The sequence below is a fragment of the Fundulus heteroclitus genome, chromosome 22, assembly GCF_011125445.2.
Source record: "Fundulus heteroclitus isolate FHET01 chromosome 22, MU-UCD_Fhet_4.1, whole genome shotgun sequence".
NCBI classification, from domain to species: Eukaryota; Metazoa; Chordata; class Actinopteri; order Cyprinodontiformes; family Fundulidae; genus Fundulus; species Fundulus heteroclitus.
The window spans coordinates 20,589,681-20,604,317 of NC_046382.1; the positions used below are offsets into that span (position 1 = coordinate 20,589,681).

Consider the following 14,637-nt stretch of genomic DNA (forward strand, 5'->3'; position numbering starts at 1 on the left):
CAATTATATCTCCAAAGAGGAACGATTTGAGTTTTAACAGGATGATTGGTCATTAATACCAGAGGATGAGTCAAGAGAAGCACAAGAAATTAAAATGTTCTGCCAGCTTTTCTAAAAGGTTCATTAAAAAGGGACTTGAGATTATTATATACTAAGTACATTTTCTGGCAGCTGCACAAAAATCCGACACAAGAGCATGAGCTGTGCATAATGAGCCTTTGACAAGGAGCTGGTGTGAAATGCAGCGCGACCTTTGAGCACGAACGCTCCGAGCACAAATGAAGGAAATTCTTCACCGTATGACTAGATTTTCTTTGTGGTTACTGCCGCGTGCACAATGAACCAAAACTGTTCAAATAACCTAAGAGGAATAATCATATTTAGTCTGTGCAGATGTTAAAACATGATGAACATTATCAAAGAGCTGTTTAGAGTAAAGGTTTGAGACAAACCAATCAGAATACAAGCATGCCCTTGAACTTTATCACATGCTTTACCAAAATCAAAGTGTATCAAAGAGCAAGCTAGATTTTTTTTATTTGAAGCATGGTTCAGGTTTGATGAATTAACAAAAAAACTACTTTCCAGTATCTCAGCTAATCATCGGTCAGTGCAGATCATTGTTAAATAACTTTTCAGTTTAATCTAGCCCAGTTCTCCGGAGCATTTTCATTATAGTAACTTATCAAACAATACCTCTTAACTTCTGTACAATCTATTCCATTTTTCATTTCCTCAGTATCACAGAAAAGCACAGCAGAGGGAAGCCATTTGACTTTTACCCTTTCACAAATTGATGTCCTTGTTCATAGTGTTATTTTATTGCTACTTTTTAAATGAGACAATGTAGCCTTCCTGGAAAAGACTCAGGGGAGCTACATTCATAGGAGGCTGGCTCACTGGTTTAACACAGAGCTGTGTATTTTAATGCACTTGGACATTAGAGAGAAAATGGCATTTCTCACATCTAGAGGTGTCCTACCTGTCTACCCTTGTTCAAAAAGACCCTTTGAAAAGCCAGAGCAGCATATTTTTCATCATTAATAGAGAAGAATAAGAATAATCTTAGATTTCTTTTCACTACCGTTGCCAAATTTACACAGTCATTGCTCTGTTGATTCATCCGTTCCCTCAGCTCTCAGCAATAATGACTTTTTCGGATTCCTTGTCAATAAGATTGGCTATATTAAAAATCATTGGCCTCCTCCCAAACATAATAACTTCATTCTCAGAAAGTGAGGAAGTGTTGGAGGTAACTGCAGAACCTGTCCTGTTCTTGGACTATTTTGATCCAGTAGAGATTTCTGAGTCATCAACATGATTAGCTTCATCTAAATCATTAACTCAATACCAACCAAATTATTTAAGGATGTATTTCTTATGATCACGGCCCCTATTTAAGATATGAACAATCTATCTTTAGTAAATGGATATATACCACAGGCTTTTGAGGTAGCTGTCATTAAACCTTTACTTAAGAAACCTTCTCTTGATCAAGGTGACTTAACAAATTACAGACCTACAGTATATCTAATCTTGCTTTCTGATCTAAAATTCCCTAAGAAAATAGTTGCTAATCAAGTATGTGAACATTTACAGAGCAATGGCCTGTTTGAAGAGTTTCAGTCAGGCTTCAGAACTCATCGTAGCACCGACACAGCTCTGTTTAAAGTCACTAATGATATTCTAATGGCCTCAGATAATGGACTTGTATCAGTACTTGTCCTGTTAGATCTCGGTACTAAATGTGACACAGTTGATCGCAATATTCTCTCAGAAAGACTTGAACTTGCCGTAGGGATTAAGACAAAAGCACTGGGCTGGTTTAAACTTATTTACCCAACATATTCTAGCTCGTTTATGGAAATCCTAAATCATCTTCTTCTCGCTGCAACATCGTCTTGGAGGGGGGCATCAGCTGAGCTACTACTGCCAACAACTTTATGCTGCCCTACAGATGATGGATGGCCCTGGCTTTCAGTGTTTAACCCTGTCTCTCTACCACAATAGCTACTGGCTGAGCCTTTACTGCGACTAACTGTATGTGCTTACTTTCATCCTATAGACTTGAAACCTGGCACAGAGCTTATTTACAACCCAAACAACTGTCCACTGTCGCTATGCGCTCATTTAGAAGGAGTGAATGCTGTATTTCAATGACGGCTGGGATTCTTTAGATAGAAAACTTTTGAACCAGTTTGAATAGTAAGCTGAACTTGGCTACATTGTTTGATAATTAGGATCAACTGGAATGTCTGTATTTGATTTGGAATCTGTCTGTATGATTTGACTGAATTAACTTTTTTGGGGGGTCAAGTTCCTTGAGATGACAAGAATTTTAATTGCTGCCATATAAATAAATAAACTGAACTGAAACTGAATTGAATCATGGGAAAACTGGCTTACTTAAATCACTGACTGACTGGTGAGTAAAGTTACAACTTTAAACAATAAAGCGCAAATATTAGATTTAAAGATATGGCCAAATAGTACGAGCATTAAAAACTATGCAGGGCCAAGAGTGGTTAAAATCCATAAATGCAATCTATACAGAAGGTGTCTAGTTCATCCATCAGATAACGGGAGTAACATCTTAAAGATCTAAATAGGAGCGGTTGTCATTTAAGATACTTAAGAGCAATTATAATCAGAATATCAGAATATTCACAAATTTATAGGATTACAGTTAATTAATTACAAAATATTAGAAAATCAAGCAAAGACAGTATCATTAAATATAGTGTTTGTCATCTGTCATGTCAGCTGTGGGGATGCGGTGAAACTCAATCCAAGAGGTTTAATTATTATTATTATGATTCATGACAACATAATGACAAATTAACGCTCTACTGCACACAGACATTTACAATATTAACATTGCATGCAATGACACTGTGATGATGTAATTGTATTTTGCAATTTATTGTGCACCTCTAATTAGGAAGAAAACTTAATCTCAGTGATGGTCCATGTAATGACAATCAGGTGACCGTAGATGACCTACTTTATATTTTAAAAAAAAGTCCAAACTCTGATTTCCACAACGCATCTTTGTGACAGCATGTAAGAACAAAGTACATTTCTGACAAAGACATATTGGTTGTTATCAATTTAAATGAAAAATGTAGACCACTTCTAAAGTGCTTGGTCCCCATCAGCCAAGATTGTGTTTAAAATGGAAGAAAGATCCACATTTCTCCAACAGCTACAGCTAGGTGTGAAGTATTCTGAATAACACTGCTGACTATCACTTGCACATTGCAACATTTGCACACTACATTTAACTTCTGCTGCACAATTACTACTAATGCATGTAGCTATAGGACATAAATATGTATAGACGTTTTTTGATTATACTTTTCTACTTCATATTTTTAGGTCGTATGTGGAACCTATCACTACGTTTTCTGTATTTTATGCTGCTGTTGCCTAATAATATTCCAATTCTGGCATCAATAAAGAACATCTTATTTTATCCTGCAAGAATATCAATAAGCTCAGTACAGCTTCTTATAAATGGTCTAGCACGAGGAAGAAAAATGCTAAAAAAATTCATACTGCCACTAACTCCATTATGGACTTATAAATTATCAAAACAAAATGACATGTCATTCTTTGACATACGGATGCATTCAACAGATATAATGTGAAAACATCTGCTGGAATAAGATAGGGACATTTGAGGTATGGCTCTGATTACTGTTTTGTTTAGAATCATAGGAGCAGAGAAAGGTACGACGGTCTTGCGCATGCACAGTTTTTCAAAAAGGAACTTGGGGAAACTTCTGGAAAAAAATTTGCAGAATCTACCTTTAATCCAGACCAGACCGCACTATTTTGAAAACAATTTTTGTATTTACTCACATTACCTTTGTCTGATATTGAAATTTGTTTTATGACTTGAAAAAATTTTACTCTAACAAAAATGGTTTTACAGGTACTATATAGTAGACAGTTTTATAGTGGGCTAACTTAAAATATGTCACAAAGACTGCCAAACCACACACTAAGTACGGAAGGAAATAAGTAAGAAAGCAGGTGAACCACATTTCTAAAAATAAGTGGGACCTGTTTTACCAAAGAGTTTATGCTCTAAATATCAGTTTCATTAACTGTTATATCCACTTAGGATCCGTTTGACCTTAAGAGGTATAAGAGCATGCTAACGTCTTTGATTTGTCATTCAGTAACTCTAAAAAGCATAGAAAACTATAAACGAAATTATAAACTCTATACCTGATGCGATAAATGAGGTCAATAGTAGGATATTCTAACCAATTTCCATCTAAAGATAAAACAGGTGGTGATCAAAAAAACGTTTTTGAAATTCTGCTAAATATAACTTTCAGACTCAGACATACTTTAATAATCCCAGGGGGAAATTGTTGTTGTATACTTTTTTATACTTATCCAGACCTAAAAAATACCTATATGAAGTGTATTACTTGTCCAGAGTGTCAAGACTTTGTAGGCACCTTGAATCTTGGCCTTTTGCTATTTAATACAGCATGTACTGATTTGTCTAGTTGTGCCAAAATAATAAAATTGACATTTTATTTCGTTCAGCTGTTCACCAAAAGTGAGCAAAGTTCATATTCAAAGTTCACCCAGGTATCATTGTTACAAAGAGGACTTAAAAAGGTAGATAAACTGATCGTTTATTACGGAATCAGACGCCAGACTACAACCTGCCTGATGGAGCAACAATAAAGTCAACCGAAAACATGATCACTGAGGGGTGTGAAGCCAAGTTGGGCTGTTTTCAGCAACAGCTTGTTGAGGTTAGCAGCGTAACGTAAACAGAGCTGCAGGTGCATTTCCCAGGCGAGGAAGTTACGCTACCATCAAACAGCCAAAACACAGGAAACCCTACAGGACCAGACAGAAACACTCATCCATACGCATCAAACGCCTTCACCCATGGAAGCGTGTATGTCCTTAAGGAGGAAATCCATACGTGGGAATTAATCAAACACAGCTGATGTTTTGATTATATAGAAAATATGAAACATGCTTTTTATTTGAACTACATTCCCGTTCATTACTGTCGGTGACGAGAGAATAGAAACAATTCGCCGCAAAATGCTCCAACTTTTTAAGTAGGAACTACATATAAAAGTTTGGGGGGGGGGGGGAGGACACATACATTTTGTCAGAAAATGTAATAAAAAAAGAGACCAAATTACCAAATTTCAATCCAAAGAACACCATTTTCAAATTCATCCAATCAACATGCACTGAATTATGTTTACACTGACATCTAATATATGGCTAGGAAAGGGAAGCATTTCATCTTTTTTACCTTTGTTGTGTTAACCATCTTCTGAAGACTCAAGCCGGCTTGCTTATTGTGATTTTCTTCAGCGACGGAGGCGATCTCTGTGAAACCAGCTGTGACGGTGCGTTCATTTCCTCCACCTACACATGAAAACAAGGCAAAACTATTGAAAATAGAGCCAAGCTGGGGTGGGGGTGGGGGGGAAGACCCAAGCTGTCAAACAGCTGGGGCTGTGCGTTTGTGTTCATTTTGATCGCGATCTACTTCCCAACTGTAGATTTAAACTTATATTTGCCGAACTTTTACGGCAATTATTAAACATCTGCTGAGGACAGATGACTAGCAAAGCAATTTCTAACGCAGAAAAACGCATAATAAAAAAGAAAAATCGGAGCCAAAGTTATACCTGTGTTCAAGCTCTGTTGGCATGTGGCCTACAAAACCAATAGCTTTATATTAACTATGTTGGCACCACTTAAGATTAAAACTTCTTAGTGGGTGAATTTGTAAAAAATGTTTTCTACCCATCCTCTATAGGAGTGTTCTGACTCAAATACTAGAAAAACGCCTTAGAGATGTTCCCAGAACATCAGGGCGCTCTCACAGAGCAGGACCACCATGCATACCGACAGACTCACTTCGGATTAACAAATTAACCAAATACGCTTGTCTTCAGACTGTGGGAAAAAAACGGCAGAAAAGGCGACAACGTTAAAAGCCCTCAAAGGCCCAACCAAAGTTATCAAATGGGACCTTTTCAGAAATTGCTGAAGGGCCTGAGGAGAGTCCGAATGTGTCAGCCATCAGGCGAAGGGATCTTGTGGTTCTGTTATACATCGATCGTGTTCACTAGTCTACCAAGAGAGCAAGGTCACAGCCAATCACTGCAAATCCGCTGTGAAGGAGTGTTTACGTCAAAAGTATCATGCTAACGTCTCAAATAAGTGGTTGGTCTGACAAACAAAAAAATGTGAATTTGTCAAACAGGTTTTCAGTCATAACTCAATCCAACTGGACGTCTGAGGCGTTAGTTATCCCAAATGCCTCCTTGAAAGAAATATCTGTGGTAGGAATGTTTTAGATCCCTCCAGAATAAAGTTTATTGCAAAAGCAGGCCGCTGTTCATTTAGGCAGGAAACAATTAGGGAATGCCGAGCCAGCCCGTGTTTTAACACATTTAGACATATTAAGTATCAATTAGGGCTGGGCGATATGGATTAAAAAATAAATCTCCGATTTTATCATACCAAATCCGATTGATCGATTTTTTCCTCCTTTTTGTTTCATAAAAAGAAATTATTTTAAAACCTTGCTTTTTATGTAAAGCATTTCGTCAGGGAGTTGACCTGGATTCAAAGTGCAACTAAAAACAAGCTGTGAAACATGTAAAACAAGATGGTAGCCGTGCCATTATAAACAATGAAAATATAACAAAACATTTGCTACTAGTGGTATTACACATTGAGCTAAGAACAGGCTTCACTGCACTTGTGAACATCAAACTAAGTTAAAAAAAAAAAAAGTAAATAAGTAAATTAAGTACCTCGTATTATGGTAAAAAAAAGTTTCCACTTAACAATATTTTGACAATATATTTGCCTAAACATATATTCAGCATCACATGCTGTTCTCTTCATGGAAACCCAATGAGTGTATTGGCAAAATAAAATCCAGATTTTCCAAAAATGAAATCTTAAAGAATTGTAAATTCGAATTAATCGATTAAATCGATTTATCGCCCAGCCCTAGTATCAATGTGAACTAAAACTGAAAACCTCAAGTAATAAACGATGAAAACTAAAGAAATGACTCTTTTTTTTAAATGTTTCTTTACACTGTGATGAAAATTATAACTTCAGGAAATCTATACCCACATAAAACAGCTACACACAGGCTCTTCTCATCTCTCTGGCCCAGCATTTACTCAGGTTTCACCCGTCTGAACCTCACACATTTAAAGAGAGAGACATCAGGGTGAGATCGAAGGAGCAGTCCGAGGCCTTCACAGAAGACCGCAGCAGTTTTTGAGGTTGACAGCAGATTGAAAGGACTCAAAAAAAAAAAAAAAAAAAACTATTGAAATCAGCCATCCACCAGGGCGACGGTGGTGCAGGAGCTAGGAGCATGTCCTGCTAGCTGGTGGGTTAGACTAGCTCACCACTGCCAGCGTGTGAATGAATGTTAACGACACCGCAGTACAGGCCATTTACCACCCACTGTGTAGAAAATAATCTATAAGTGGAGGAAATGTTATTTTTTTTAAAAACATGGCTGTGGGTGGAAGTCTCGCTAAATAAGAATTTAAGAAACCTTTTGTTCTTTCATTTAAAGTTTATTCATAATGTAAATATAAGTCTATATAATTTCTGGGGTGGAAATTAATAGATCAGGCCTCATTTTAATGATAAATCTTTATTTGTTGATTTGATGAAAGGACTAGAAATAAAAAAATCCACATCCACCGCCACTAACACTCGATCAAATATTTTATGGTTTTGTTTCAACAATTCAGAAAGACCAAAATGCAAGAGGATAATTTCAACATACTCTAGACGTCAATATTTTTTTTTTACTACTCACTTTCAGAGCTACGACAACTTGTACTGAAATCAGAGTTTTCCTGCTGCTCTGGATTTGCGATGTCCTTCGATTCTAAGGGTGGATTTCCTGATTTTTCCTTTTCTCCTTCATCTTCAGGAGTTTTACCGGTGCTTGAAGAATCCAGAGAGGCTTGTTTCACATTACCAGCAGGATTATTAAACACTGGGGGGAGGTTTTGAAGATCTCCTTGAACAACCCCCCCACTTCCACCAGACTCATGATTAAGAGGTTTTTCACAATCTTTCACATTCACTTTTTTCTTTGCGGATCCGAGGGATTCCTTTCGGGTTTTTCTCTTCTTGGGAAGAGGGTCCAACTCAAAAGGCAATTCAGTTTTGCGCTTCACAGCTAGATAGGGCAAACCGGGCCTTTTGTGATTAGAGGGAGAGAAATAGTCCTCAAAAACATCATTATCTCCATTAGTGGAACTTGAAGCAATGTTTTTACTTCCGCTCGATAGAGTGAAAGATTGCACTAAGGAAGTAATTGACAAGCTGGCTCGTTTGGGCGTTCTCATTTCAGGTTTCTTTGCCGGGGAACTTTCATTAGACATTTTAGTTTCAGCGCTAGCGATGCTTGTTGATGACGAAAGGAAAGCTAAAGACTTCAGGGCCTTTGGGGGAAGTTGGGGTTCAGTGTCTGCACATGGATTTTCCACAGTGATTTTTGCCTTTTCGTTTTCAGACTCCTCAGCTGCTTCCACACAGGACTGCCTTCTTTCTTGTCTGGGCTTTCTGCTTTTGCCAGCAGGGTCCTGAACAGGACTCTGTGAAAAGTCTCCAGATCTAATCGTCCCTGCTGCTTTTTTTCTTACTGACGTTCGTCTCGCCCGTGTTTGCTCTTTCGCCTCTTTATCTTCTTGGTCGTCAAGGCCGAGGCACGCAGACGAGCCAGAACTCGGTTTTGGCACATCGTGGCAGGGTGAGAGCCAAGGCTTTGTAGGGTCCCGCCCAGGCCGACCGTGGTCTTCGGCTTCAGACGTTCTTTCTTCTTTCTCAGCAGGTGAGCCGCCGGGTTCAGAAACAGAATCGTCGTCAGGCTCGTCATCCGCTGTATATTGGAGAACAGAGAATTAGCTCCGAATATTTACGTCGTGATTTTGTTTAATGGAAGAACACGGACAACATTTAAGCTCTGGAAGAGGCTCTGATTTAATAGGTTCACACCATCAGGCTCAGAAAAACAAACTAAATCAGGGGTGTCAAACATACGGCCCGCCGAACAATTTAGTCCGGCCCGGTGGCTAAATGCATTATCATTATTCAAATTTTTTTTTTTTGCAGTGTCCTGTCTGGCAATGTGGCAATAACAATTGTTGTCTTAATGCCAAAAAGAGCTCATCAGATTTAACTTTCACAAGTGAAGCAGTCAGCTTTTGCGATAGTGCTCCGCTTGATTTATGAATGTGAATAGTTTTATTATGATTCATGCTGGGAATATCTCAAATGATATGGACACTGCAATGGGAAAGTAGGAGAGGAAAGGAAGAACAAGAAAAAGAAAAGGTGAAAGAAAGAGGATATAAAAGGAAGAGAGTGATAAAACAATTATTGAAAAAAAAACATGTACTTCATTTAATTGAAAATCTGCAGTTCCTCTATTGTCCACGAGGGGCGCTGTGTTTTAATCAGCAGATGGTAGCACTGAGCTTCAGATGTGGAAAATTGATTTTAAATCATTTCTTAATTTTTATCTGTCTGATGTATTTCGTCATGCAGGACAGTGTTTTTAAGTTCCAAAAATGTGAATAAGTGTTTTTCAAATTTGTACAATCACTGTGATCAGTTCTTATGCATAATGCACAAGTAAATGTTTAACTGAGTAAAATTGCACATACTTTTCTTAAAAACGCTGAGGTTATTCATAATATATTGTGTAAAAGTGAAATTCATTTAATATAAAAATCAACAACAAGTCCACTTTCATTAGTTCCATCTAATCTTGCAATGAGTTTACTCGTGTGGCCCTCTTGAGATCAGATTAAGCTGTATGCGGCCCGTCAACCAAAATGAGTTTGACACCCCTGACCTAAATGGTTAAAACTTTGCAACGGTGACATAAGATTCTGTTTAAAAAGGCTGAACAGAACTGTATATTTTCTTAGACGTTGCACTCATATCAGGCATAACATTAGGACCACTTAGAAGTATAAAACGTATTTTCTCTTCATCCCTGCACCCGTTAGTGGGTGGGATACATTTGTGTCAAAATCCACCAAAATTGGACAGTACACAGATTTAGCCAACTTGGACAAGAGGACAAGATGTGATTGCGTCTTGGACTGCAGCGTTCCCGGCATGCGATGGTGAGTTCTTAAAAAGTGGCCCGAGTAAGGAACAGTGGTGAACCAGAGACAGGGTTGAGATCAAGACTTCATGATGGACATGCAGAGCAAAGCCTGGCCCGCGTGATCCAGCGTGAACGAGGCTCTATTTTACATCACATTTAACACTTTTCTTCTACATTACTCTTCTTGCAATTTTAAAGTAGCTGACTGATATGGTCAAACAACCTGACAGAAAGCAGGCAGTCTAACAAAGCAGAAGACAAATTATCTCAAGTTTGACAAAAGATCATTAGTGATGTGATAAGTCTCAGTTTTCTTACAGTTAAATTCGAGGAAAGTTGGTGTGCTTCCAAGAGAAGGCTTCAGGCCGGTGGGTGAGCAGGGATCGGCAATTTCTGACGCTGAAAAGCAAAAACATTGAAATGAATTTGTTGCCTTTTTATGGTCAGCGATAGTATTTAACGGTTTTAAAAACGTCCTCCCTACCTGTGGGCGAAATGTTTTCCCGTTGGTCTTTCATGTCTTTGAGGCGCTGTGCCATGTACTCGGATCTTTTCAAACCAGGGCTGTAGATTATTAAATTCTCATGATCAATGATGACTGGTGACGTTGTTACAACTGCCAATAAAAAGAAGTGAAATAAGATGACATCGCAATTTATGCTGTAAAATAGTAATACGAAAAATACAAAAACAAAACCTCTTACCCGGAGATTCTAACAGAGGCAAATCTTTCACCATTTTTTCAAATTTCTTCTTCAAACGCCAATTATTTTCAGTCGTCACTTTTGGAGAATCTTTTGGCAGCATGCAGCGATGCTAAAATGAATCAGAAAAACATTTACTAAAAAGCAATAAAAGACACACTCTGAAAATCTAGCTATGATGTAAAAAATACATAACTAAAGGTGGTCTGGTCTTGATGAAATAGACATTATATATATATATATATATATATATATATATATATATATATATATATATATATATATATATATATATATATATATATATATATATATATATATATACTATATAATAAACTTTTTACTCCCCAAAATATTGAGGCTCTTCAGTGTGTTTGAAAATGAAAATTGTTTTATAAATTCACTCCTAAATTTAGATTTCGCAAACACATGACCATGAAGAAATGCTAACTTACATACAGGAAATTTTACTGTTTTATTTTTCCTGCACCGGCAATTAGCTTCTTTTATTACAACTTCTTTAGTTATTACAACTACAAACTAGTGATCAGGCCTGAAATCTGCTTGTAGTGATGACAAACTCAGACCTGATCCTTTAACAACACATAAAGACAGTTATGAAGTCAGCCTTCTATCACCTGAAGAATATTTCCAGGATTAAAGGACTGATGTAGCAACGACACCTAGAGAAACTCATCCATGCGTTTATCTTTAGTCACATTGATAACTGCAACAGTATCTTCACAGGTCTGCCCAAAAAAATGGAGACATGAAGATGCAGCATTTAGCTTCTATGCTCCACAAATCTGGAACAAACCTCCAGAAAACTGCAAAACAGCAGAAACGCTGAGTTCCTTTAAATCAAGACTGAAAACTCTCCTGTTTAGAGTTGCTTTTGACCCATAATAACAGGAACACTGACCAACATATCTGATCTGTATTGATGTTTTCACTTGATACAATTTAATGTTTGTTACTGGTCTCACAACTAGTGACTGTTTTGATGTTGTTATGTTTTCATGATGTAAAGCCCTTTGAAGCGCCTTGCTGCTGAAATATGTGATACAAATAAACTTGACTTGAACTTTATCATTTATCTTTCATATGAAATCTTCGCCTATAGTTATGCATACTTTAAAAAAAATAAAAACTTTAAATCTGAGTCTACTCACCCGCCTGTTTTTCGCCACAGGATTTTTGTCATCGTTTAAAGCTGGAAATAACTTTTCATCCACACGTACACCGTCTTCATAACACCTGGACACAGCACAATATAAGCAATCACTGAGAACACGCTCATCTGTCTCGATAATTAAATTGCATAAGTCAAATAACTCAAAAGCTCCGTTCACCTTCCAACCCAGAGAAGAGACACAAGTTGAACATCCATCTTCTTAGCTTTCCTCCATGTAGCTTGATGTCCATTGCTGAATACAACATGTGTGACTCGTTTATTAAACCTTTTCGCCACCTTTAAAAGAACGGTTAAAGTAGACCTTGTTATGCCAGACACAAAGTGGAAACCAGACATTAACATACACCGTGTAAAAAAATAAATAAAAATTCTTCTCAATGTCTGACAATAAATCAGATTAAACCTTTCCCCGTTTTAGTCCAGTTAGGATAGCCAAAGTTACTTCTATTTACTAAATGTGGAGATAATAAGGAATACTTACTGCCATATTATTTTTTTAGGTTTGCCATGGTAAACAAAGCAAATATTTTGGCCATCATCTTAATCCCATAAACAAAATTGTGGGCACAGCTGAAAACCTGCGCACAAGCATGGCACCCGAACAAAATCTGACACATTTGCGTGGTTTCTTTCAAAAGAAATGGGCTAAAATTCAGCAAACAATTGTGACAAGCTTGTGGATGGATTACCAAAACATCTGTTCTTTGTCATAAAGTTTAAAGGGCCACACCAGGTGGTAAGGAAATTTATGCAAAATTGATTTGAAGTAAAAAGAGGGGACATTTTTCTGGAATTTAGCAAATAGAAATCATTTTGGTAATCATACAACACAAAACTAAAAAGACGCGTAGTCTAATTTAATATCAGATAGTGAGAGAAAAAAAAAAAAAAAAAAAAGATTGTGTCTGTTTGCAGTTTACCTACCTCAGCTCCCATTTCCTCCAGCTGAGGAATGTAAGCATTTGAATAGTTTGCTCTTTTATCATAAGACCAAGCATCAACATAGGCAACAACATCTGCAAAAACATTAGGCAGAATTACACATTTAAACTGCAGGTTGAAGGAATGACTCAAACTTGATTGAATTTGACTTTGTAAAGTAGCAATAATAATAATAATAATAATAATAATAATAATAATAATAAAAGATGATACCTTTGAGAATTGAATTTTTGCTTGAGGTCATCACTGTCTTGTTTACTCTTCAGTTACTGAAAAAAACAACAAAATTGTATGAAATAAAAAAAAAATTAACTATTTATTTACTTTGTATTTATTTGAACGTTGAATCAAAGGCGTAAGTAAAAATCAAGGAACACACTTTTATCTTGACATACTACAAGCTATTTTTTTAAGTGTAACCCCTAAAACACTGAAATACCACAGCTCTGGAGGTGACGTGCACTGCTATCACTCAAAGCAGATTATTTTCAAAATATATCCAGTTAATCTCTACAGAATATATCTATAGAAATCGTTAGTTTTGTCTAAGAGTAGGGGAAGTGATTTGGTCATTTAAGCCAGACAAAACAACAACCAGCACACCATGTTGTTGTGCGTTTATGCGTGATAACGGAATTGTAAAGATAAAGACGATTTGGTCTACTGTCGTTTTATAGACAACCTACAATCTGTATTATATTATTTGATATATTATATTTATTTGATATATAAATAACATTAAAAAAGTCTGCCTTGAAATGAATAATAATGAGCTGTACAGAAACTACTAACATGATTTACTTCATGCTTGGTCGCCTTTAAAAAACAACAAACATACATATGCGGAAGTGGTTTCATACCGAGCATTCGCCTTTTCTCTCAAAGACGATTAAAAAAAAGAAATCTCAGCTCTTGCAGGTCGCGATCAAACTATTTTTTGGTTTAGTTTAACAACTCTTTCGCCGACAAAAGTACAACTTTGAGAGGGGGTTTCCTTTAGTTAACACGTTACCTTACAATCTATCGTCTTTCAAAACAATCAGAAAGCAAATTAACAGCAGGAAATGCGCCTGATCCCATGATTACATGACCCAACTGATATTCGTCACCGTTTCTCTGCAGTTAGCAAGCTAACCATTTGTCTCCGTTAGCAGTGCTGGCGTGTTGGATACGGAAAGCTCGCACTTCCGCTAAATAATATTGCGCGTAATGCTCTTATTCTGGTAGTCAGGAGTATAATTGTGTCACAGTAAGCGTCAGCTGGTACGTTTTAATAACTTTCTGGTACTTACTGAATGTGTTAGCGAAGTATAAATGTAACTACAGTCTGTTGTGAACGTCCGTCCCGCGTGCAGTTTGAGATGGAACGTATTCTTCGACGGGAAGAGATGATTGGCTGATATGTGACGTTCGTCATTTCCGCTCAAAAAGTGACGACGTCCCCTGTTGGTGTTTTTTTTTTTTCTATCATTTAATTTAATTTAATTTTTTTTTAAGAAAAGGTAACCTGCCTCTTATGGGCTCTTTCATAACCATTATAAAATATCTTTGAGCTCTTTTAGCAACCTGATGTCCACAGTGGATAATAGAATACTCACATTGATGACTTCAGTACTCTGCCGTGCCAT

The 14,637-nt window shown here is 37.0% G+C and overlaps 1 protein-coding gene across 2 annotated transcripts in view; it reads right to left on the minus strand.

Annotated features, from left to right (window-relative positions):
• mcph1 (microcephalin 1) overlaps positions 1-14,431 on the minus strand; it is a 50,343-nt gene extending 35,912 nt beyond the window's left edge. The window contains exons 1-10 of one of the 2 annotated variants that reach the window (XM_012877984.3): positions 14,302-14,431; positions 13,223-13,278; positions 12,992-13,083; positions 12,225-12,343; positions 12,045-12,129; positions 10,873-10,984; positions 10,653-10,784; positions 10,487-10,567; positions 7,859-8,929; positions 5,303-5,418 (exon numbers count right to left, since the gene is read on the minus strand). In XM_012877984.3, the coding sequence (XP_012733438.2) occupies positions 5,303-5,418; positions 7,859-8,929; positions 10,487-10,567; positions 10,653-10,784; positions 10,873-10,984; positions 12,045-12,129; positions 12,225-12,343; positions 12,992-13,083; positions 13,223-13,253 (1,839 nt within the window). In that variant the 5' untranslated portion in view covers positions 13,254-13,278; positions 14,302-14,431. Of the gene's footprint in view, positions 1-5,302; positions 5,419-7,858; positions 8,930-10,486; positions 10,568-10,652; positions 10,785-10,872; positions 10,985-12,044; positions 12,130-12,224; positions 12,344-12,991; positions 13,084-13,222; positions 13,279-13,869; positions 14,180-14,301 lie in introns of those variants that run through there. The other variant, XM_021324173.2, reaches the window with a different exon arrangement.
• Between the last annotated feature and the right edge of the window lie 206 nt (positions 14,432-14,637).